The sequence below is a fragment of the Lepidochelys kempii genome, chromosome 7, assembly GCF_965140265.1.
Source record: "Lepidochelys kempii isolate rLepKem1 chromosome 7, rLepKem1.hap2, whole genome shotgun sequence".
Lineage (NCBI taxonomy): Eukaryota > Metazoa > Chordata > Testudines > Cheloniidae > Lepidochelys > Lepidochelys kempii.
Genome location: NC_133262.1, coordinates 96,012,584 through 96,035,093, shown reverse-complemented (window position 1 = coordinate 96,035,093; position 22,510 = coordinate 96,012,584). Strand labels below are relative to the sequence as shown.

Below are 22,510 nucleotides of genomic sequence, written 5' to 3'. Positions count from 1 at the left end.
TCCCATGTGCTTGGAGAATGCAAGTCCAGGCATGTCTGGGGGCATTGATGAGTCCCTAAGCAAGGTTGAGCAATTCCCTTGGTGTGGCCTCATACAGGTGAGTCATTGAATTGTAGCTCCCTTGCGGGACAATGGCTGGTGATTTCTGTTCACCAGCACCCACCCGGGTGTTGGTTACCTCCTTTGTCATTGTTGCTGTAGAGTCAGTAGCTGGGTGCCGCCCAAGCCCACAGCATATTTTAGTGACAACCATACAACGCAATTCTCATAACTTCGTATGCGTTGATGATACACATATTTAGATAGAACAATGGCTTTCAGCAGATCATAACCTTTCCCCTGATACAAGGCATGCTTTATATGTAAGACCACGATTATACAAAAATGAGGACTATGGGGGTTCCAGGATGGCTCCCCCAAGCTATAGAATGTCACACTAGGAAAGATTCATCAGGAGGGAATGAAAGGTGTTCGCTCATGAGGAAATCACTGGCACATGGTCCTGGAATGACTGAGTTATGTGAATGTAACAGTAAATTACATTCCAAACATTCCAATAGCTGCCCATGCTACAGTACACCCTCAATAGGATATCATTTTAGGGCAGAGCTTTGGATGCAATCTTGTTTTGTATTGGAGCAGGGTATTTTCCAAACGGTGCGAGATGATTTTTTTTGCACAGCTATAGCATACCTTTTTTGAATCTTCAATATTTTTTCACTTGTCTTACGAACCAATCAAGGCAAAAATTCACCCCCCATCACTTTGTAATATTCTGTGTGTGTGTGTGTGACTAGCCTTGTGTTGCATTAATGCACCTTGTCCTTGTGTGTGTGTATTATTGGGAGTGGACTACATTCACCCTGACTGAATTGGCCCTGTCAACACTGGTTCTCGTCTTATGAGGTAACTCCCTTCTCTTCATGTGTCAGTACAATAATGCCTGCATCTGTAATTTTCACTCCATGCAGCCGATGAAGTGGATTCTCGCCCACAAAAGCTTATGCCCAAATCAATCTGTTCATCTTTAAGGTGCCACCAGACTCCTTGTTGTTTTTGTGGATTCAGACTAACACGGCTACCCCCTGATATATATAGATATATATGAAAGAGGGCATTTTAGTGTTTACAGGACATGGTTTTTCAGAAGGGATAAAAAGAAACACTTCAGTATGAAGATGTTTTACGTCTCAGCTCACGCAACTCAGATTTTCTGCCTGACACAGACTTAGAGCATGTTGCCCCAGGCTAGTGGTAGCACAGTGCAACAGAGTCTAAGGTCACTGTGCTTCCCTCGCACCCTCCCCTATTTCATTTCAAGCCAGTGATCTATGCTTCACGAAAAGTTTACAGCAATATATTCCTGTGCAGGACAAAAATACTTGATTACGTAGCTGTATTTCTGAGTAGAGAAAGAAAAATGAGGCAATTTCTATTCTAAAACTACTTTCAATCCATGGCTAAAGAGACGGCTTTGGGAACCAACTTCATGGACATCGCAATTCCTGCCGTTTAATCCCAGCATGTTTCATGTCCTTCTGCTCCATTGTAGCAACATTTGAACTGCCTCTAAGAAAAACTGTTCATTCTCTTCTGCCACAAACACGTCTGCATTTCTGCTAAAGAGCGTGCGGTAAGACCTTTTTTTCCCTTCAGAAAGCTGGTGGGCATTATTTATACTAAGAATAAAAGGACATAGAGGATAAAAGTGCAAGTCAAACACATCAAAAGTATAACACAAAAATGTACTAAATGATATTTGCTACACAGCTGTTATTTTACTAGATATTATAAATTTGACATGACACGAGCTTAAAGGAATACAGTATGTTCAGAATACAATGTGCTATTTTTATCTGTATGGTATATTAGTGACAGCAATCACAGAAGATTTAAGTAAGGCACTAGCATGAAATTCATAGTCCTGAATCCAACTCTTTTCTTTCTTTCCATTAATTTTTCAGGAATTGTGATGAGTTGGGTCCCAGGACATTAAACTCGAAGAAATTAACAACGCCCAGCGCAACCACTATAGGCTAGTGCAGACACATTTTTAGCCACTACTTAAGATTACATTGGCATTTGGTTTATGAAATAGTAACTGAAATTTAATGTCACTTGCAATAAAAGCCCAGCTAACCAGGGGGCAAAGTATTTGGCCAGAAACAAACATTGGTCATTAACTATTGGTAGTGATTGATTTACTAGGCTAGTTACGACTGATTTTAATTCCAATGTGTCTGCATTTTTCCCCCCCTGTTGCAATGCAAACTCTTGGACTCAGGGATCAACTTTACAACTGCAGGAAAAAAAATCTAAACTTCATCTTCATAATTTAAAAGTCTAGTTCCCTGCACACTAGTCATATTTTTAAAAATTCTCAGTGTTTGGTTTACAGTTTCTCTTTTGTTATATTTTTAAAGTGTAATTGAGTAAAGGCTGGACTCTCTGTGCCTGCATCTAGATTTTTAGGAAAACATTTCTAACTAAAAGGGTAGTTAACCTCCAAGGGCGGTTGTGGACTCACCATCACTGGAAGATTTTTAAAGAAAACATGTTGGTCAAATATCTGTCAGGGATGGTGGAGGTTTACTTGATCTTGCCACAGTGCAGGTGTAACCCACATACCTCTTGGGTGTGGTGTTCTGACCCATCTAGTGGCACCAAGACCACTGGGAGAGAGAGAGAAAAATGAGTCTGCTCTACAGCCTCAGATAACAGGCAGCTGTCTTTTAGCTCATGCTGTAGAGGCTCATGCTCTAAGCACCAGAAGTCCCCAGTTTGAGCCCGCTCGCCGACGACTGGGGTCTGTCGGCGTTACACAGGGGCCTGGACTTGATGCTTTTGCGAGGTCACGTCCAGCCTTATGTTTCATCCATGACCGTAACACATTTTGTAAAATAGTTGAATTATTGTTTTGAAGGCTAGACTACAGGCAGTCCCTGCCCCCACCCAAATCAGTTCATCTTTTAGTCTGTGCCTCTCACAGCAGAAACATGTAAGCCATATGTGGTTTTTCTGAGTTTGTTAACTGGAATAGACAGGCAAAGCAGATACAGTATTTTGAACAAGATACAATGGAGCATCATGATGCTACTCAAACTTTTATGCATCAAGTGGAAAAGATCCTGTGGAGTGGTGATGATGGTCAGGGGAAGGGGGCAATGATGAGTTAAGGCTGCTGTGGGAACCTTCTTAATTTTTGCATTTTTTCTTTGTTTGTGCATGCCCCTGAAATATGTGAATGTTCCTCCCTCCTTCACTTGCAAGGATGGTTCAGCCTAATTGTAACCATTTCCCAGGACCCTGTTTTGGGAGCTGCATGGGTTTGGGATCCATGTTGGGGTGGGAAGCGGAAAGATGGGTAGTATTTTGTGGGGATGGGAGGGTGACATGATATGCGTCCTCTAGGATTTGGGTGTCTGAAGATTCACATGGAAATCCTAGAGATTTCCACAGAGAGCCTTTCTATGCTGGGAATCTTAAGGGAGATGATGGGGGAAGCCCACTCGTGTGGCTCCATCAAAGCCATGCTATCAGTGAGTGGGTTGTACCCAGGAGGACACTATCCAGCCCATAATAATAATGAAAATCAATTGGAAAATTATTACTGTGTGTGAGAGACCAAGTGCACCTCAGCTGAATAATATTGGGACCTTTCAGTGTTAGGCTGGAAAGTAAAAGCTTTCATTTGAGGTGAATGGGGGTACAGATGGGGACAAGGGAAAAAGAATTCACACTGTTGTGGCTGCTGCTGTTTGGTTGACCGTTCTCTGCAAGGCTGCGTTTAAAAAAGGCAACAGCACAGCTGTCTATATTTTGACAGCTGCATCTTGCCAACTGAAAAAGGAGGGAAACTATATTTAAAGTGAAAACTTAAAATGTACAGGATGTTGCAGAATGCTATAGAGCTTCTGAAATCCTCAGTCTTTGCAATACAGTATTTTTGTTTCTGATGTTAGTGGCAGGGCTTAAAACAATCTCCACACAATCTTCCAAACCAATCTCCCTTGTGAAAATGGTCTCTGAAGCAGTTCCTCTGGCTGGCAGGCCATGTCAGAAGAATGAGCATTTGGATGACCCAAAAGTTGGGGGGGGGGAGGGGGAGGGGGAGAAGAGGAGGAAACAGGAGTGATATTTGTCCCTCCTGACCTTCAAAAATTCCTTGGATAATAGTTTCTCCACCTTGATGGTGCATATACTCCTCAATGAGTATTATTTAATTAGCAGGTTTCAACATTCAACCATTTTTGAATTGTGTATATTAAAAAAATTATATTACCTTATCAGGGAAAATTATTATGTTTAGTTTCATGTAGCTAAAAGATGGCTGCATGAATTTTCTATTATACATATGGGGGAAAAGGTCACCTTTCAACTGAGACCATGTATGGAAAATTTCAGCCCTACAGGAGAATGTTTCAGAGACTGAAATGGGGTCTGTAATTGAAATTATGGTTGCAATCTTCGCTTCAGTATTCACTGGGCAGAAAAGGCTGTAATGCAAAGGTTAAACTGGATCTTTTAAAATGGATTCCCAAATCCAAACTTCAGAGGGGTTTAGGTAAATGAAAAAAGTTGATCAACAAAGTTCAACTATGCATAATATATTTCTCCTGCTATTAGTAAATTGTAAGGAGTTCATTGAATTAATTCCCTTAGCTGTTTTTCCCAGAACTGCTGAACAGAAATGGATGAAGACTTTGCTCACAAATCAGGTAGATTTATGCATCACTAATCCATATAGATCAGCACTCCTTGAAATGTAAATTTCAGAAACAGACACTAACATTTTCACAGATGCACACAGGTTTCTGCCAACTGATGTTCCTACATACTAGTCACGTACAGATTATCTGTAAACCTCAGAGAAAAAAAAATGAACCTCCCTTCCCCCAAACCTGTATTGATGCCTGCAGGCAAATATATAGAAAGATATTTGCTTTCTTTCAGAAGCCTAAAGGAATTTGATGCAGACTTGTGAAATCGTCTGTTATTGGCAACTACTATAAAAAAGCCTTTGTCTTCAACTTACATCTTTCACCAAGGAAAACCATTACACTTGCTTGATACAATTAAATAGCACTAACCTCAGTCAAAACCTTGCCAAAACAAAGTGTGAAAAATGGTACAACTAAAGTGTTAGAATGCATAAGTAATGGAAAATAATACTGGGGAAAAATGAATGCTATAAGTTAATGGTATGTCCTCTTCTGGAATATGGTTTTCACTTCTGGTTTGACTTCAGTGGGACACGCTAAGCAGACCCTTATTCCAGTGAGGCCTTTCATTAGAAAAAGATACAACTCTGACTTTGGTAAAAAAAAAGTTGGACCATAATTATTTATTCCTCTGTAAGTACATTTCAGATGTACTTACCCACTTTTACAAATCAGAGATTTACTAAATAATGATTGATACTCCAGAAAACTAAAATAATTGAAAAAGTTCATTGAATGATGAAAGAGTGATTGGCTCTTAATACAGAAATTATATATATATATATATATACACACACACACACACACACAAATAGCAAAAGTAGGTAATTTAAATATTAGTCTGAAAATACAAGCTGCTCTGCACAATTTTTAACCTTCTGCTTTTATATTGGAGAGGTTTTGACAAAGAATATATTTCCCTTTAACTTTGTCTGGGGAGGATTCTATTTAACCTCAAGAGGAGTTGTTATGGATGTAAAGAAAACACTAACCAACTGTAGAAAGATTGAATAACTTCAGTTCCCATGTACTTCAGTTGGATTTCAAAGTACACACAATCTCAGTGCAAAAAGCACTAGATTCCTTGATGTTAGGGCCAGAAGTGACTATAAGATCATCTACTCTGACCTGCTGTATAACAGACCATAGAATTTCATCATAACTAAAAAGAAAAGGAGGACTTGTGGCACCTTAGAGACTAACAAATGTATCTGAGCATAAGCTTTCGTGAGCTACAGCTCATTTCATCGATGAAGTGAGCTGTAGCTCACGAAAGCTCATGCTCAAATACATTTGTTAGTCTCTAAGGTGCCACAAGTCCTCCTTTTCTTTTTGCGAATACAGACTAACATGGCTGCTATTCTGAGACCTATCATAACTAAACTATGTCTTCCAGAAAGGCATCCGCTGTTATTGAGTCAACGTCTCTCATAGAGTGGAGGTTTGTGATTGCTAGGGAACAGGCTGCAGTGTGGTACAAACTAACAGTACTAGGAACAACTAAGGGATAACATTTCAAAGTAATACTGGATGAGTAGGAAAACTCCCATTCACACCAAAGTGACCTGTGTGTAGGGGTGAAAGTAACTTGATGGATGGATTTACTGGTATGCAGGGCGGCTGCGATCCTGGGCAAGGCGTGTGTGTGGGGAGGGGAGGGCGTGGCTCTGGGCCCCCAGAAGAGGTGGGGCCTTGGGCGGAAGTGGGGGAACTGGCAGCAACAGCAACGGCCAGGAACCCCTTTAAATTGCTGCCAGAGCCTCAGGGTAGCGGTGGCCGGGAGCCCCAGGGCTCCAGTAACGATTTAAAGGGCCAGGGGCTCCAGCTGCTGCCGGGAGCCCTGGGCCCTTTTAAATTGCTGGGCCCTGGGGAAGGTGCCCCTTTTGCACCCTCCTCCTCTCCTCCTCCCCCCCATCAGCGACCCTGCTGGTACAGTTGGCTGTGTACCGGCTTTCTTACCGGTATGCCATACCGTACCGGCTTACTTTCACCTCTGCCTGTGTGGCTGAATCACCACCTATCATTGTGAAACTGGAGTTCCTGAGTAGCAACATTCCAGCTGATCATGAAGACTATATTTTCTTCTTCTCTCCTGCCTGTCTGGAGTCAAGCCTGTTGATGAATATAGAAAGTATTTTAAAAATCCCACGCTAGGATCTTATTTGTACACTGGTGGATGATTCTTAAGAGAGACTTTTCATACTATGATCATTAAGACCAAATGCAACTGCTAGTACATTTCTCAGACTAACTGTAACTGGCAAAAATAACTCCTGCCAGAATGATTAAAGTAAGTTTTCTTTTTCAGTATTGATACACATGAGAAGGGTTAGAACCTAAAAAAGACCAGCATGATGCTGTTAAAATTATAATGAACAAACAATTCCTAATGCATGAATATGGATTGACATGATTTTATAGAAAATCTGAGTAAATCATACTTGATATCTTGAATATAACTTGTGACTGATATACAATATTATATACATGTTACATGAAATTACTTTCAACTCTGAGTACATCTAATGATCTGCAAATAGAAATTACAAAAAAATGGTATTCCATGCTTTGGAGAGCAGGCAATTAATATTTTTTCAGTAAACAATGTGTCAAATTAGATACATAAACTAAATCTAAGAGAGCAGTAGAACAATTAGTCACAGAAATACAAACAATAAGTCAGTATTGATGAAAAATTGTTTTCCATTCAAGAGGAAAGTGACAATTTATGTAATTAAATAAACATTTGTACAATTGCTGACATCTAATGACTGTTTACAGATTTACTTTTTATTAAGCATATCAATATTGCTATGTAAACCAAGAGTGTTTTGGATGCTTGTCTATTTGCATCCTGAACCCCAAAATTTTAAGTTTCTCCAAATAGTTAATTTTCTCCACCAGTTTGAAGATTTTGCGTGCAATTAATAAGTGTTAATACTAACATTCTATATAGAAGGAGCTTCAACACAGAGCAAGCTGGTAGGTATTCAAAACCATAGTTGGACTGGAGCCCCTTTATTATATGTTAGTTATTTAAGTAGGAAGTACTTTATAATAATAGTTAATTTCACAGATTTTAAATTGTTTAAAGGAAGCACTTTTGGAGTCCCCTGTATTAACATATGTCATTATTCTACTGTATGAAAGTTCTAGAAATCAATGCCATTATCATGGTGCATGATATAAAAAATACTACCAACAAAAATTACAGAACAGTTCGAATGATACCATTTCAACTATCTACATTTTGTATACTGCTTAAAGCAGTCTCATTTTTCCAAAGAGACTCAACTCTGATCTCAGTCATACAGGTGTAAATCTGAAGTTACTCCACTGAAATTAATGGATTTGCAGCAGTGAAACTGAGATAAAATTCTGGCCCACAGTAGTTATACATAAATATATCAAACTTATTTCTCCCATGTTTAAAGGGTGCTGCTAATGGACAACAATCCCCAATGGAGGCTATGTTTTCAATATAACCACTTCTGACGTTTTCAGTCTGAGCAACCCCAGAGAGTTTACAAAGGTAACTTTGAAAATAGTTTATTTCAGGACATTTTAAGAAACATTTATTCCAAATGTATTAATGCCAGTCAAACGAATGATTAACCATTCTGTAAAATTTTGCATTGTGCTCTCTGAAGTAAGAGTAAAGTTGCTCTAAAACAGTGTTGTTGACAACAGGGTGGGGGCGCCCTTTGGATTCATGTAAACATCTCTCTCTTCCATCACTTCTAATGCAATAGAACCCCTTGGTTTGGTTAAAATAAAAATTTGAAGACATAATTCTGGAAGGAAGATTAAGAAATGTTTCTACTTTTTGTAACTCAGGAAGAGGGTCCTTGATTAAAGTATTGCCATCCACTATGTGAATCTGATCTAAGTTGAAATGCTTAAGCCACTTTTCCATATGGATATCATAGAGACTTCTCTGAATAGCTTTATATTTGGTATTAAGTGCTCCATTTTTAATAACAATTTCTTCAAAGGGCTGAACACGCTTGTGGCTTTCTAGTCTGTTGTAATATACTTGGGTATAATCAGATATTACTCTCTCAGTGGGGTCTCTTAGAATGAGAAGCAATTTAATAGAGCTATTCATGTCATGAATTCTTTCTGGAGCCTGTGGTGAGGTAAAATAGCCTGGTGTTTTCTCAATAGTAATTTGATTTTCATAAGAAAATGGCATCAGACTCCTATACCAGTCTATTCCTTTAACATAATTCTCATCCCAGTCAAAGAAGTGGACTTCTGTAGTTGCTACCACAATATTAGGATGAATATCCAACATTTCCAATAAGGCCCTGGTCCCTCCTTTTCGAACTCCTACAATGATCGTCTGAGGTATTCGTCGGTTTGTGCCAGGAGGTCTCACCTGTGCAGAGTAGTGTTCACTTTTATTATTGAAAAATCCTACTTGCGACTTCAGTGTCTCCAGCAGTGCCCCATTCTCAACAGGAGCACCCTGAGTGTGAGTCAGCAAAAGATAAGCTGACACCAGGAGGAAGGCCATGTGGAGAATAATTAGTTCAAAATGCCGTTAAGCTTGGCTGGTGAAATAATAGGCGATTCCCCTCTCGAGGAGCTGGTTGACAGAACTGGGGGCGAGCGAACAACTTTCTGAAGCATCTGCAAAATAAAATAAGACTAATAATTATCTCTGTGTATATGCATGAATGCATCATAGATGAAGTCTGACTTCTTCTCTGTAATTAGTACCATGCAAAAAAGTTATCTAAAGCAGTTTACTTCCTCTCCCCCCACACCCCCGCCACTCTGTGCCAGGAGAGTAAAATGGTGAATTGACATTTTCTTGCTCAGTGCTGTAATTAATGGTGGATACTACATCAGTGAGAACATTTGCCTACTCAAAACGCTGGACTAGGCTACGAAGAAAGAAGAGGAGGCTCTACCTGGTTCTATTTTCCTTGTTATCATTTCCTTCCTTTTACTTCTTGCTATTTAGGACACGCCATTAATAGGGCTGTCAAGCAATTAAATAAATTAATTGTGATTAATCCCACGATTAAAAAAATGAAGCATGTCCTCTGGAAGGTGGCTGAAGCATGAAGGGCCATACAAATGTATAGCATATCTGGCACGTAAATACCTTGCATTGCTGGCTACAAAACTGCCAAGCAAACATCTGTTCTCACTTTCAGGTGACATTGTAAATAAGAAGCAGGCAGCATTACCTCCTGTAAATGTAAACAAACTTGTTTCTCTTAGTGATTGGCTGAACAAGAAGTTGGACTGAGTGGACTTGTAGGCTCTAAAGTTTTACATTATATTTTTTACATAACTGCACTCAAAAACAAAACAATCTACATTTGTAAGTTGTGCTTTCATGATAAAGAGCTTGCACTATAGTACTTATAGGAGGTGAATTGAAAAATACTATTTCTTTTGTTTATCATTTTTACAGTGCAAATATTTGTAATAAAAATAATATAAAGTGAGTACTATACACTTTGTATTCTGTGTTGTAAATGAAATCAATATATTTGAAAATGTAAAAAAAACCCAAAATATTTAATAATTTTCAATTGGTATTCTATTGTTTAATAGTGCAATTAAAACTGCAATTAATAGCCATTAACTTTTTTGGGGTAACTGCAATTAATCGACAGCCCTAGCCATTAATAATGATTCCATGACATTTTGGAGTATCAATTCATCTCCCCAAATTCACTGCTAGAATCTAACTAGCAAGTGTCATTTAGTTGATGCTTTAATTCTGTCTCCAATGGGCTATGGGTTGAGAGCCTTGACTTGTAGCACAGAAAGGATGTGTCTAGCAAGAGCAGAGTGAAATAAGGCAAAATCCTTGGGATCCAATCAGTAAGGAGACAGACAGACACAACAATGCATCAGAGCAAGAGAAATGGAGTCTGCATCAACTGAATGTGGAGTGAGAGGATAAACTAGTCTGGGTGGATTAGTTGCAGAAGCTCAAAGACCTGTGGTGTGTGCATGCACACACGTGTAGCTGGGGTAGTTGCTGCAAGGTCAGAGCTTTAGAATTAGAGCAGAGAACATTAGTCTCTCCAAGGAGAGGCTAAAGGTTGTCTCCAAGAGATACCTAGAATACAATTCAGGGGATTCTAAAAGTTTTTGTCTGGGAGGTGGGAGCAGGGGGCAAGTTTGGATGGTCTGGGCTCTATTTACTATTAATTCATCCTCAAACAGAAGAAAACCAGATATTAAAAGAGAGCAGGGGTTCTTAATCTGACAGTCGCAACTATCCCACCCTCCCAGATTGCTAAATGGGATGCAGGTCCCAGCTAGATGGAACAGGACTCCTGGGAATTGGAAAGGGATATATACAGAATATAGATAAATTTATATGGTTTTACTAATATTTAAAATGGACTTTGTGTGAGGCCCCTCTATATACTATTTGGAAACTTAGCTATAACAGAGCTGGCATCACAGAACCACTGATAAAAAATAATTTAGAAAAATACAACATCTGCACCAGGATAACTATGCTTGAGCGCACTGGACTGGATGTTCCAATCCCTTAAGTCCTTACTCAGGCAAAATTTCCTTGGGAAGCACTTCAGGATTTTGCCCTATTTCTGGGCAGCTAGAAGATTTTAATTGGTAATAAGCATGTATATTATATACACCATATTTTTCTTAACATGATTTATTTTTAATCCTAATAAAATGGAGTGTGAAAACTAGTTCATTTGACAAGCTCTGGCTAGAAATGGTGAAGTTATCTTATACAAATGAAGCAATAGTCACTTAAAACAAGAACTACCTATTTAGATTCTATTTTAAACCTCTATCTCATTCTTCGATTTTTAAAATGGTCTCAGTTATTGCAACTATCGCTCCTTTTTCAAATTCTAGTTTCAGTGATTTGCTGTGCTTTTTCTGAACATTCATCACATTAGTTCATTAATAACCTCTCTTACATAGTACCTCAAAGAAAGCAGACATTTTCTATTAGTCATGGCTCTGAAGAGGATTCACAGCTTCCCTCTATTATATTCCTTTTGGTAATTGTTTAGTCTGAGTTATTGGCAGCTTACAGGCTTAAGTTATCACAGTAATATTGTCAAAATTTTATGGTAGATTCTAATACTGTATAAGTAAAGCAGTAGATTTACTAAATGACAGTTCTAAATCTAATAATTAAAGGGCCAAATCCAACTGCCTCGGAAGTCAATGGAAAGACTCCCATTGACTCTAATGGGAATTTGATCAGGCTCTAAATTATAGGCAGCATTCATCAGCAAGATTTTTGAACTGACTGAGTATATCTAAAACTTTAATTTTACTTATAAACAGTGCCTCCTGTTGTGGAACTAACTTCACTCAAGACTATCCACATTAAAGCATGCCCCAGAGCTCCCGGAGGAAGACCCCCAGGGGCAGCAGCCTATTCAAAAGGAGCAATAGATACACAAATATATGCACATGTGGACATACTTAAATACTAGAAAAATCCAATCTTTAAACCCAGTCTGAAATTTTAAGCCAAATCAAACCCAAGAAAAAAGTCCAAAGCAGAATGCCTCTCTAATCACAGCTAGACTAAATATTGTTATAGTTTTACCAGTTGAGAGAAAACTTCTATTTAAAGGGTTCATACACATCACCATTTTATTATGATTTTTTCTTTCAAGATTTATTTTAAATTCTCAAAAACAACACAAGGGACACCAAATGCAAGTTTTTATATTAGGACACTATGGCAGAATGTATATATTCACACCAGCAGTAATTTGCAGCCACATATTCAAAAATGGCTACTATTTTTTGGGTGTCCATCTTGAGAAACCTTGGACCTAATATTCAGATGTGCTGAGCACCTAAAACTGCAATGGAAGTGGCAGGTGCACAGGTCTTTTGAAAAGCCGGCTGAAAGTACCCTATGTAGAGCTCCCAAAATTGAGGTACCTAAAAACAGTGGCGCTCTGTGAAAATTTTGGCCATAGGATTTGAATGCAAGTCAGATGCTACAGTCTAAGAATTTCCAACACAGTTCTACCTCTGTGGCTCTTGATATTTCTAAATGGTTTGCACAGTGTTATGAATCAGATTTAAGGACAATTATAAAAAAAGTATTTTAAAAAATCCCCTTTTTATGAAAACCACCGCAAACACAGAAGCACCATGAAGTCAATAAACCTTAAATACCATTTTTTGTTTAAAGATGTAGTGGGAACAAGAACACATTAAAAGAATTACAGTAATTATAAATGAAAATGTGATTAGAATGCAAATCCACCCTGTAATAGCTAGGCCTAATCTTGCCTTTAGAATTAGGTATAAAAGATGAAATACTGCTTTCTTCTGACTTCCTGCCTACAGGCACTGCAGGCAAGGAGTGTAGCAGAAATCCCATACTCAACTGCACAGGAAGAGGTTGGTCTACAGAGAGACTCCACAAACACCCAGTGTACTGTGGAATTTAGTTACTCCATGAGTCCATCAGAACCCAGGTGGGCTTTGTTAACAAGCCAGGGGAGGAGTCATGGCCTGTGCATCCATGAACTGGGCAGTCATTCACCAAAATATCAGGCTGTTTTCACTACTTCCACCACATTCTGAGTTAGAAGACTTACAGCCTGGATGTGCCTGATATGATAAGGCTGAAGGCATTCATCAGAAAACAGATCAGAACTCTTTATCCAAGTAAGGAAGGGATCTGAGACTCATAAGGACACTTACTGATTAGGACAGTGGATATTTCTATATATATTTTTCGCCAGTGAGAATAATGCTTCTCATGAAAAATTAAGCTCAAATTTAAATTATCCTATGCTCTTGCTTACATCTGACCTTTTTATTTGAGACCCCCAAATTCGGAGAGGTTTTGTTATGCTTTTCATTTAGCTCCAGTGGAAAAGATTTCCACTCGTATGTCAGCAAAGAAAGGCAATTTAAGAGGTTTATCAGTGGTAGTCTCTTAGTTTGCATAATCAGTCGATTACCTCTTTGAATAATTAATGGTATAAAATTATTGTTTTCTGATATTCTTTACAAAAACATTGTTAGGATATTTAATCTGTTATTGAAATGCACTTAATATATTTTTCTTTTTTGGGTAAACCTTATGAAGAATGAAATAGGCTGGAAAAGTGAAAATTTACTTATCAAGAAAAATTATACTGATATACAGCAACATAGAAACAACAAATTGGTTTTTTTTTTTTAAATTGCTCAAATCCCCACCAACTTTGGTGAATTAAAACATGAATGCTATGGTTCATGCTGTAACATCTAGAATCCCGATTCTGCAAATAGACATGCACAAGTGAACTTCTCTGCACACATATTCAGATGCAGAACTAGGGTCCATAGGACGGGGTTTTCAATTACAATTACAATGAGAGTTGTCCTTCTATCTCTCAAAGGCTCCACTGAAAAATCCCAGCCTTGATTTAAAACAGAGTCTGCCTACTATATATTATTTCTTTATATTACGGTGTTCCCAAAAGCTTTGGCCAAGATTGGGAAACCACTGAGCTAGGCATGGAACCAACACATAATGAACACTTACTTAGCTCTTTACATTTTGTAGATATAAGAACAAAACACTGCAGATGAACTATTACACAGGCTGTTTATTTATTGTGCCCAAGCCCTGAGAGATTTGTTTTGTTTGGTCTTGCAGTTATTTTGATTCAAAATGTGGAAACAAACCTAAAAATGAGGTTAAACTGTCAAGGAGTCACATTAAGGACAGTTAGGTGCAGTCTGTTGTTCATTTGTCCTATTACTTACAACCTCTATGATCATTAGAGTTAACATATACTGTGAAGTTCAAGCCTCTTAGGAGGCTACAGCAGCCATAAGTATAGTAAGCTGGTAGTTTAGATGTTTCTCATGCTTTAGGTCACAGATTCCCAGACTGAGGCCCAAATGTCAAAATGTCAGCTGAAAGTATCCCTCATCTGTTATTTTGGGAAGGTTACATTTTCAATTTCAGCAGGTCAGGTTGAAACTGTACCTCTGAAGGTGTGAGACAAATGATAAGACAGCAATAGGTAAGAGCTGACTAGGTTCCAATCACATGAACAAGAGTGCACAGAGAATGCCATGCTGTCATGGAGAGAATCATCACGGTATGCTGCATGAAGTTTATGTTAAAAAAGGAAAAACAAACAAACAAGCCAACCAAACTTTGAAATGGGAATAAGTGGATCTTTTTTTTAAAAGGCCAAAATATCCCAAATATTTTGCATTTTCATTCACTGAGTTGACTTTAAAAGAAAACATGGAGAAAAGCACGCAGATAGGTTCACAAAGTGCTAATTAACACTATGTAAAGGCAAATCATTACAAAAGAGAAAACAGTTGAATATCTGGATTTGCCATTCCAGAAAAATTCAGAGTAAATTGAAATCTGGGCTATTTTAGTCACATGCTGAGAGTTCTAAAACAAATTTTGGGAAACATTCAAACATATCTACATTTTCTTTTTACTAATGATGATCGCTCATTTATTACATAAATGCTACCAGAAAATAAAGTCCCAAGTGACATCTGCAAATAGATAATACTCAGGGCAGTGCTTATTTTTATATGAAATATTTAATGTTTAAATGGAACAGAGTTCAGAGTTATTACATCTGTTTTGATACACAGGTTTTTCCAGCAAACTCAGGTGAGAACACCTAAAGCTTAATTCTGCTGTACTGCATCCACAATCTGTATTTTCATTTGTAACATTTGTGTATTTTCATTTGTGGAGAAAACTGTAAGCTGTTTAAAAAACATCAGAAACAGGGAAAAGGTTTTGCAAAAAAATGGCTAGCTAATGATCTCAGCTACATGGGAGTAAGTCTGGAATAACTATGACTTCAATGGCGTTACTTTGGATTTAAACCAGTGTAACAGAGCTCAGAGTCTGGCCCGAAGTCTTCTACTACAATCAGGCAACAATCTGTGTTGTACATCTGTCATAGCATTTCTAGTCACAATAGTCATATAGGACCCTGTACTTCAATCATTAAGCTGAGCACAAACAGGTTCCATTCTTTGCAGTGTAGTATTATGCACAAGGCCCTTTGAATTCTGTGATTTCACAGCTGCTGTACTTAGGGAATCTATTTCTTGTGACAGTTTTGCAATTAACTGCCATATTTTCTACCTGCATGTCCATCTGCCACCTTTGGTTTAAATGTTGTTAGGTGGGACAAGCATCCTTCATAGCTAGGTTTCAGAGTAACAGCCGTGTTAGTCTGTATTCGCAAAAAGAAAAGGAGTACTTGTGGCACCTTAGAGACTAACCAATTTATTTGAGCATAAGCTTTCGTGAGCTACAGCTCACTTCATCGGATGCGATGGGGATTTTTTTTTTTGAAACAGTTAACAGATTGGTTCCTAAAAATTATGTCAGGTAACATGGTTCAACCAGCGTCTTGTGTGGCTGGGCAACATGTTTTAGAAACTTTTCTAGAAATGGCCCTTGAGACCAGCTAAGTTAGAGCACTAAACAACTTTTTGAAAGTTTTTCTCATTTGACCTAGTTTTGCTGCTTGGTTCCAGTCTGTTTCTAAGAACCTAGAAAAGTGTTTCAGATTGGAGATAGTTTTGTAATGTAGACAGATCATAAGAACGGTCATACTGGGTCAGACCAAAGGTCCATCTAGTCTAGTATCCTGTCTTCTGATAGGTTTCAGAGTAGCAGCCGTGTTAGTCTGTATTTGCAAAAAGAAAAGGAGTACTCGTGGCACCTTAGAAACTAACCAATTTATTTGAGCATAAGCTTTCGTGAGCTACAGCTCACAAGTGAGTGTAGCTCACGAAAGCTTATGCTCAAATAAATTGGTTAGTCTCTAAGGTGCCACAAGTACTCCTTTTCTTTCTGTCTTCTGATAGTGCTCAATGCCAGGTGCCCCAGAGGGAATGAACAGAACAGGTAATCATCAAGTGATCATTAGAATCTGAATCCTGGTTAGGTTCACCCCAGCTCTGGCCACAGGCACAGAGAAGCCCAAATTGTCCCCACTCAATGTTTTATTTATTTATTTATTTATTTATTTATTTAATCTAGTTACTTCTTTATCCCATGAGTAAGTGACAGATCTGGTTTCATTCACTCATAGGTTCAGTCACATGTATTGTGATTCAAGGGAGTCCAGAAATTGAAAGACAAATAAATGATCAGTAGTATAGAAAGCTTGTACCCCTTTTAGCAGGTCCACACCAAGGGATTCTCAGGGTCTGGTTTGCCTATTGTTTGAGATCAAGAGTTGTTACAATTACATACTCAAACAAAACTGGTTCTGCACTTTCTAACAGTATTAATAATGTTTTTGAGTACAAATACTTCAGTTTAGCTAGTTTACAATTCATTTATTATTTTACATGATGGAAATTTCTTAGATTTATTGCCAGAATAAAACATTACCTTGAAAATATTACCAGGGATAATCTAATTCAGAATATGCTGTAAAACTGATGTCTAAATAGATCAAAATTGCCTTTGGGAGCAATTCCATCAGAACAACATTCCAGGTTCAGTCTAAGAAATTTGATTGATTTTGATGAAGCTCTATGATGTTAGATCCTGTGGTTAGGCTATAATTGCTACATAAATGTAAAAAGGATTTAAACAGGATTTAAAGGATTTAAATTGGAATACATTATTTCAATAATTTTTGTATTTTGCTGTCTTTATGCAATTAAATGCACATTTTTAGAAGACAATATGAGCTGTTTTGTATAATGAAAACAATAGATTTTAAATTGCAGCATCATGCACTTCCTGAATCTCAGCACATTCCTATTAGCTTTATGGTACATAATTAAAAAATTAACCCCATGATACAGAGTCAAAATTATACCGTCATTATATGTTATGTTTTCTATTATTTGGTAATGTTGGCGTTGCTTAGTAACATCAGTAGACTTGGTATACATTCGACAGAAGTGAGAGTTAGAAGGAAATTAATGCTGCAGAGAAAACCTGGGTATTCTTTTAATTTTTGAAAATCTTAGTGATGACATTTATTAAAGGGTCTAATAAATTGGCTGAAAATCATTTTAATTTAGTTGAGTGTGGAGCAGTTAAGGGTTTATTTGAACTCTTATAAAATCTATTTCTGAGGGAGTTCATAATTTATCTTGCTTCAGTCTTAAATAAAGCACTATAGGGTCAATTTAACCATAGTAATAACATTATAATTAATAACACTATTTGCCACTTCTGTAGTGCTTTCTGCATGAGGATTTCAAAGCACTTGACATGCATGAATTAACTCACTGCACCCCAGTGAAGTGCAGTAGGTATAGAATTCCCATTTTACACAAGGAAATTGAAGCACATGCTTAAATGCTTTGATGAATCAGGGCTTATGTGACCTGTCCCAGGCTGTATAGCAAGTCTGTAGCAGAACCAGAACAGAACCCAGGGCTTCTGATTTCTACTTTCATGCTGTTACATGACAATTGCTCCCCCTCTCATGGCAACAGAAGATTTATGTTGAACTTGAGAGAAAAGACTCAGTATCTCAGGGTAACAGCCAATTCTTCTACAACATTTGGCTAAGTATTTTAGTTGGAGATGCAAAAAAATAGTAAAATTTGGCTTCAAGCTTTCACAGTCTGTAATACAGCTCTGCAAAAATAGTCCCTTCACTGGGGAATCTGGCAAAAAAAGCAGCAGCAAAACCAAACATTTTCGTGGGGGTTGGACTGGGACCAGAGGAAGCAAACTATACTTTGTTCTTCCCTTAACAATTTTCTTGTAAATCAAAAGCCGTTTTTGGAAGTGAACAAATGTTATTTCACTGTGAAATTCCGTTACACTAAGGATACCAGCTCATTCCAACACAGGCCACCAAGCAACCTCAAGATGATAGCTTTCAGACATTACTAAGGGCTTGTCTACACACACACAAATTGTTTCACTTTAGCTATACTGGTATAGTTCAAGTGGTACAACCTTTCTAGTATGGATGCATTTATATGAGTATCAAAGTTCCTTATACCGGTATTGCTTATACCTAGGTATGGAAGGCGAGTAAGATATACCACCATAACTGCTTTCACACTACAGGTTGTAGTATAACTATTTCAGTAAAAAAATCACTCCCCTAATTGAAACAGTTATGTCGATATAAAAACTGCATAGACAAGGCCTTACCTGGTCTGGATTTGAACTGGTGAACTCCTTTTGCCAAGCACCTAGAGGCTCCAATGAAGATTAAAACCCCACTGTGCCAGGAACCCCACAACCAAAAACCAGTCCCTGCCCTAAGGAACTTGCAATCTAAGTATGTCACATGAGACAGCTGTTGGACACAACAAACAGACCTGTGGGCTAGGGTTGCCACGTGTCCGGTTTTTGACCAGAACGCCCGGTCGAAAAGTGATACTGGAGGCTCCAGTAAGCGCTGCTGACCAGGCTGTTTAAAGTCCAGTCGGTGGCACAGTGGGGCTAAGGCAGACTCCCTGCCTGCCCTGGCTCCATGCAACTCCCGGAAGCAGCGACGTGTTCCTGTGGCCCCTGGGGAACAGCGACCATTGGGAGCTGTGGGGGCGGTGCCTGCAGGCGTGGCAGCGTGCGGAACCACCTGGCTCCTCCACTGAGGAACTGCAGGGACATGCTGGCTGCTTCTGGGAGATGCCGGAGGTAAGTGCCGCTTGGAGCCCGCACCCCGAGACCTCTCTCGTGCCCCAATCCCCTACCCCAGGCCTGAGCCCCCTCTCGGAGCTCGCCTCCCACACTCCAGCCCCCTGTCCTGAGCCCCCTCCTGAACCCCAAGCCCCTTATCCCTAGCCCCACCTCATAGTCTGCACCCCCAGCCAGAGTCCTCACCCCCTGAACCCCAACCCCCTGCCAGGTGAAAATGAGTGAGTGAGGGTGGGGGAGAGCAAGCGATGGAGGGAGGGGAGATGGAGTGAGTAGGGACAGAACCTTGGAGAAGAGGCAGGGCAGGGATAGGACCTTGGGGCATGGGCGGGGCAGAGATAGGGCTGGGGCATTTGGTTTTCTGCAGTCAGAAAGTTGGCAACCCTATTGCGGGCACAAGGGGACAGTGAGACAATTATGATTAGTCTAACAGGCAGTGGTCACAGCACATCAGATGTCTAGCCATTGCCAAGCGTTTCATAAACATCGTGGTAGAAGTGAGCTTTGGAGAGATCTGAAGCAAGATAATGTATTAGCTTTGCAGATTTTTATAGGGGCTCCTCTAATGCCTAAGGGTTGGTTTTGGAGAAAGTGCAAAGGTGTTTGCAGGAAAAGTGGCCAGTAACGTCTGATATCACTGGCAAGGTAGAGAACCTAGTTCTTAGGGGGAAATTAACCAAAACATGTCCTTGTCTTTAAATTAAAAACCACAACACAAGACACAACACAGCTGTTTGATAAAACTGAAGTGGACAAACCTAGATTGCACAAGTTATCATAGATGCTGGTATGCTAGGTGGTGAAAGTGGAGCTAGTCACATTAGGTAATACATGCAAATCTGTTTTCACTTAATATTTTTTATCCATTTCAACAAAACAGGCAACCCAATAATCCAATGCATAAAACCCGTTGCTTAGTATAACTAAATATGAATTTATTCAAATCCAATAAAGGGAAGAATAAATCTTTTAATTCTTAGCAATGAGACATAAAAGTAATGGGACCATCAAAAGTCATCATTGCAATGCCTTTATCTCCCTCTGTAGAATAATTTGAGAAACTTCTTAAATACTCAGCATATGTGCAATTGTTACAGCAAAGAGTGCCTATCTTTGCTTGATTCCTTCCATTCTTAAATTCAGCTACCCTTATGTGCATAGCTCAGAGATGTCCAGTCATAGAAGAGGAATGAAAAAGGGTAAGGAGCAGGACAGAGCAATAAATGCCACAGAGTAATTTGAGCAGTGACAGGAAGTGGACTGGTAAAATAAAAGAATAGCATGGAAGCTCTAAAGAGAGCCTTAAATCAGAGTTACAGTAGGGAACATGAAGGAGCTAGACAGGTGAAACTGAAGTCAGTGCTGCAACATTTTAAGCAGAGAATAATTTCTTTGGAAGAACACCACATGGAAATGAGAAAATGGTCAATATTAATAACTTTTTAAACCCAACTATTCCATGAAGCTAAAAATTGGGACAGAGTACTCACACCAGCAAATCTTTCTGAGCATGAAAGAACTGGTAACTATGGCCAAGATCCTCAAAGGTATTTAGGCACCTAACTTCCACTGAAATCAATGAGAGTTAGGTGCCTTAATACTTCTATGGATCTAGGCCTATAATCCCATGTGTTTTCTCAATACTCCACCACCATCTTAATCACAATGCTACTTCCATTCAATTCAATGGGAAAACCAATTGATCTGAAATGGTACAGACTCAAGTCCTTAACTCCCATCAACATGGACCCTGGAGAATCAGACCCAAAAAGGAAAAAGCATTTGTATGCTACAAGTATGATACTTTCTATCATAGATTTCATTGTTTTTTTCCCAACTATGCCATGGTTGAGATTTATCATAATTCTGAGGTTATTCTTGTTTCCATGTGCATTCAAAAACTAGTCAGATAGAAGTGGATGGGAAAAAGCCTTGTATGCAAGAATTTTGGAACTCCTGTTCCCTCAGTATTGATGTCAGTTGTGAAAGTATGAAAGCACTGACCAGGAAAAAAGGACACATACTACTTGCCAAAGGGAGTAATGCTCTAACTTTCGACCTGAAGCTGCTTTCCTGAACATCCACAAAACTCCCACTCAGTTTGGGTTATGCAAGGAATACAGGACAAGGGGAGTACTAAGAACTGCAGATCCCTGTGATATTCAGAGTAACAGACAGAGATAGCAGGGTATACCGTTGCCAATGGATGTTAATAATCTTAACTACAACTGCACATCATCTATTTCATTTTACTTAAATTAAAATGTGTGTACTTAAATTAAGGGGTGATGGGGAGGGGAAGCATTAATAAAACATTTTCTTAAATGATGCATTTCCTATAAATATGGTATAAAAGAACCCACTGAAATGCTTATCAGGAGCCATAAGCCATCTTAAGACATCTCCTGAGAATGAAAAAAAGTCAAAAGGTACATATTTAAACTCAAATTACTAGACACAGTATATATTTAACCCAGAGCAGGGTGAAGAAGTAAACCATTTACAAGTTCTAACATTAGCAGTAAATTTATTTGGTTGGATCTTTTGTTAACGAAACCGCATTTCCATAATATCCCACAATCACCAACTTCCAGAAATAAAAAAGAAAATAGCTATTTCGTGGCTACAGATAGGAGCCGCAAAGTAATTGCAATTGGCTGCAGGCTTCCCTCTTACCAGGTACACAGACTATAATGAACTAAAAAAAAAAAAAAGCTATGGAAGGTTAGCATAAACTATAAATACATTAAATACCTGGCAGGTGATGTCAGCAGATTGGAGTTTTTAAAAAAGTTTACTTCCCTGAGACTAGAATTACCTTCTTCTAATTATTTTTTCTGATAATTTAAGATGCAAAATTGCCTGATGCTATTATAACTGCCAATTATTTATATTCATTCACACTGCAATAGATTTCTGGGCTAAGTGTATCTTTTATAACCTAATCATTTTTATATCACTATGATATTTTGAAGATGAAAAATAAAATCTTCCATGTATGTATTGTTGTATTCTAGTCTTGGTAAATTCCCTTAATGTGCTTAATTCCACATAACCATGCAAGTACAAAACATGTCTTCATTACCTCTAAGTGGGGATAAAAAAAAAAATCTCTTAATATGCTATAGCCTGTGGTCAGACTAATACAAACTGACAAGGTCAGTTTGAAATGTTGGTCTAA

General features: G+C 38.6%; 1 protein-coding gene across 2 annotated transcripts in view; it reads right to left on the bottom strand.

Annotated features, from left to right (window-relative positions):
• Positions 1 to 6,017: 6,017 nt before the first annotated feature.
• The window catches only part of LOC140915356 (heparan sulfate glucosamine 3-O-sulfotransferase 1-like), a 100,617-nt gene continuing 84,124 nt past the window's right edge, over positions 6,018 to 22,510 (bottom strand). For both annotated transcript variants that reach the window (XM_073354944.1, XM_073354943.1), the window contains exon 2: positions 6,018 to 9,356. In XM_073354944.1, coding sequence (XP_073211045.1) covers positions 8,311 to 9,240 — 930 coding nt within the window. In that variant the 5' untranslated portion in view covers positions 9,241 to 9,356 and the 3' untranslated portion in view covers positions 6,018 to 8,310. The remainder of the gene's footprint in view (positions 9,357 to 22,510) is intronic.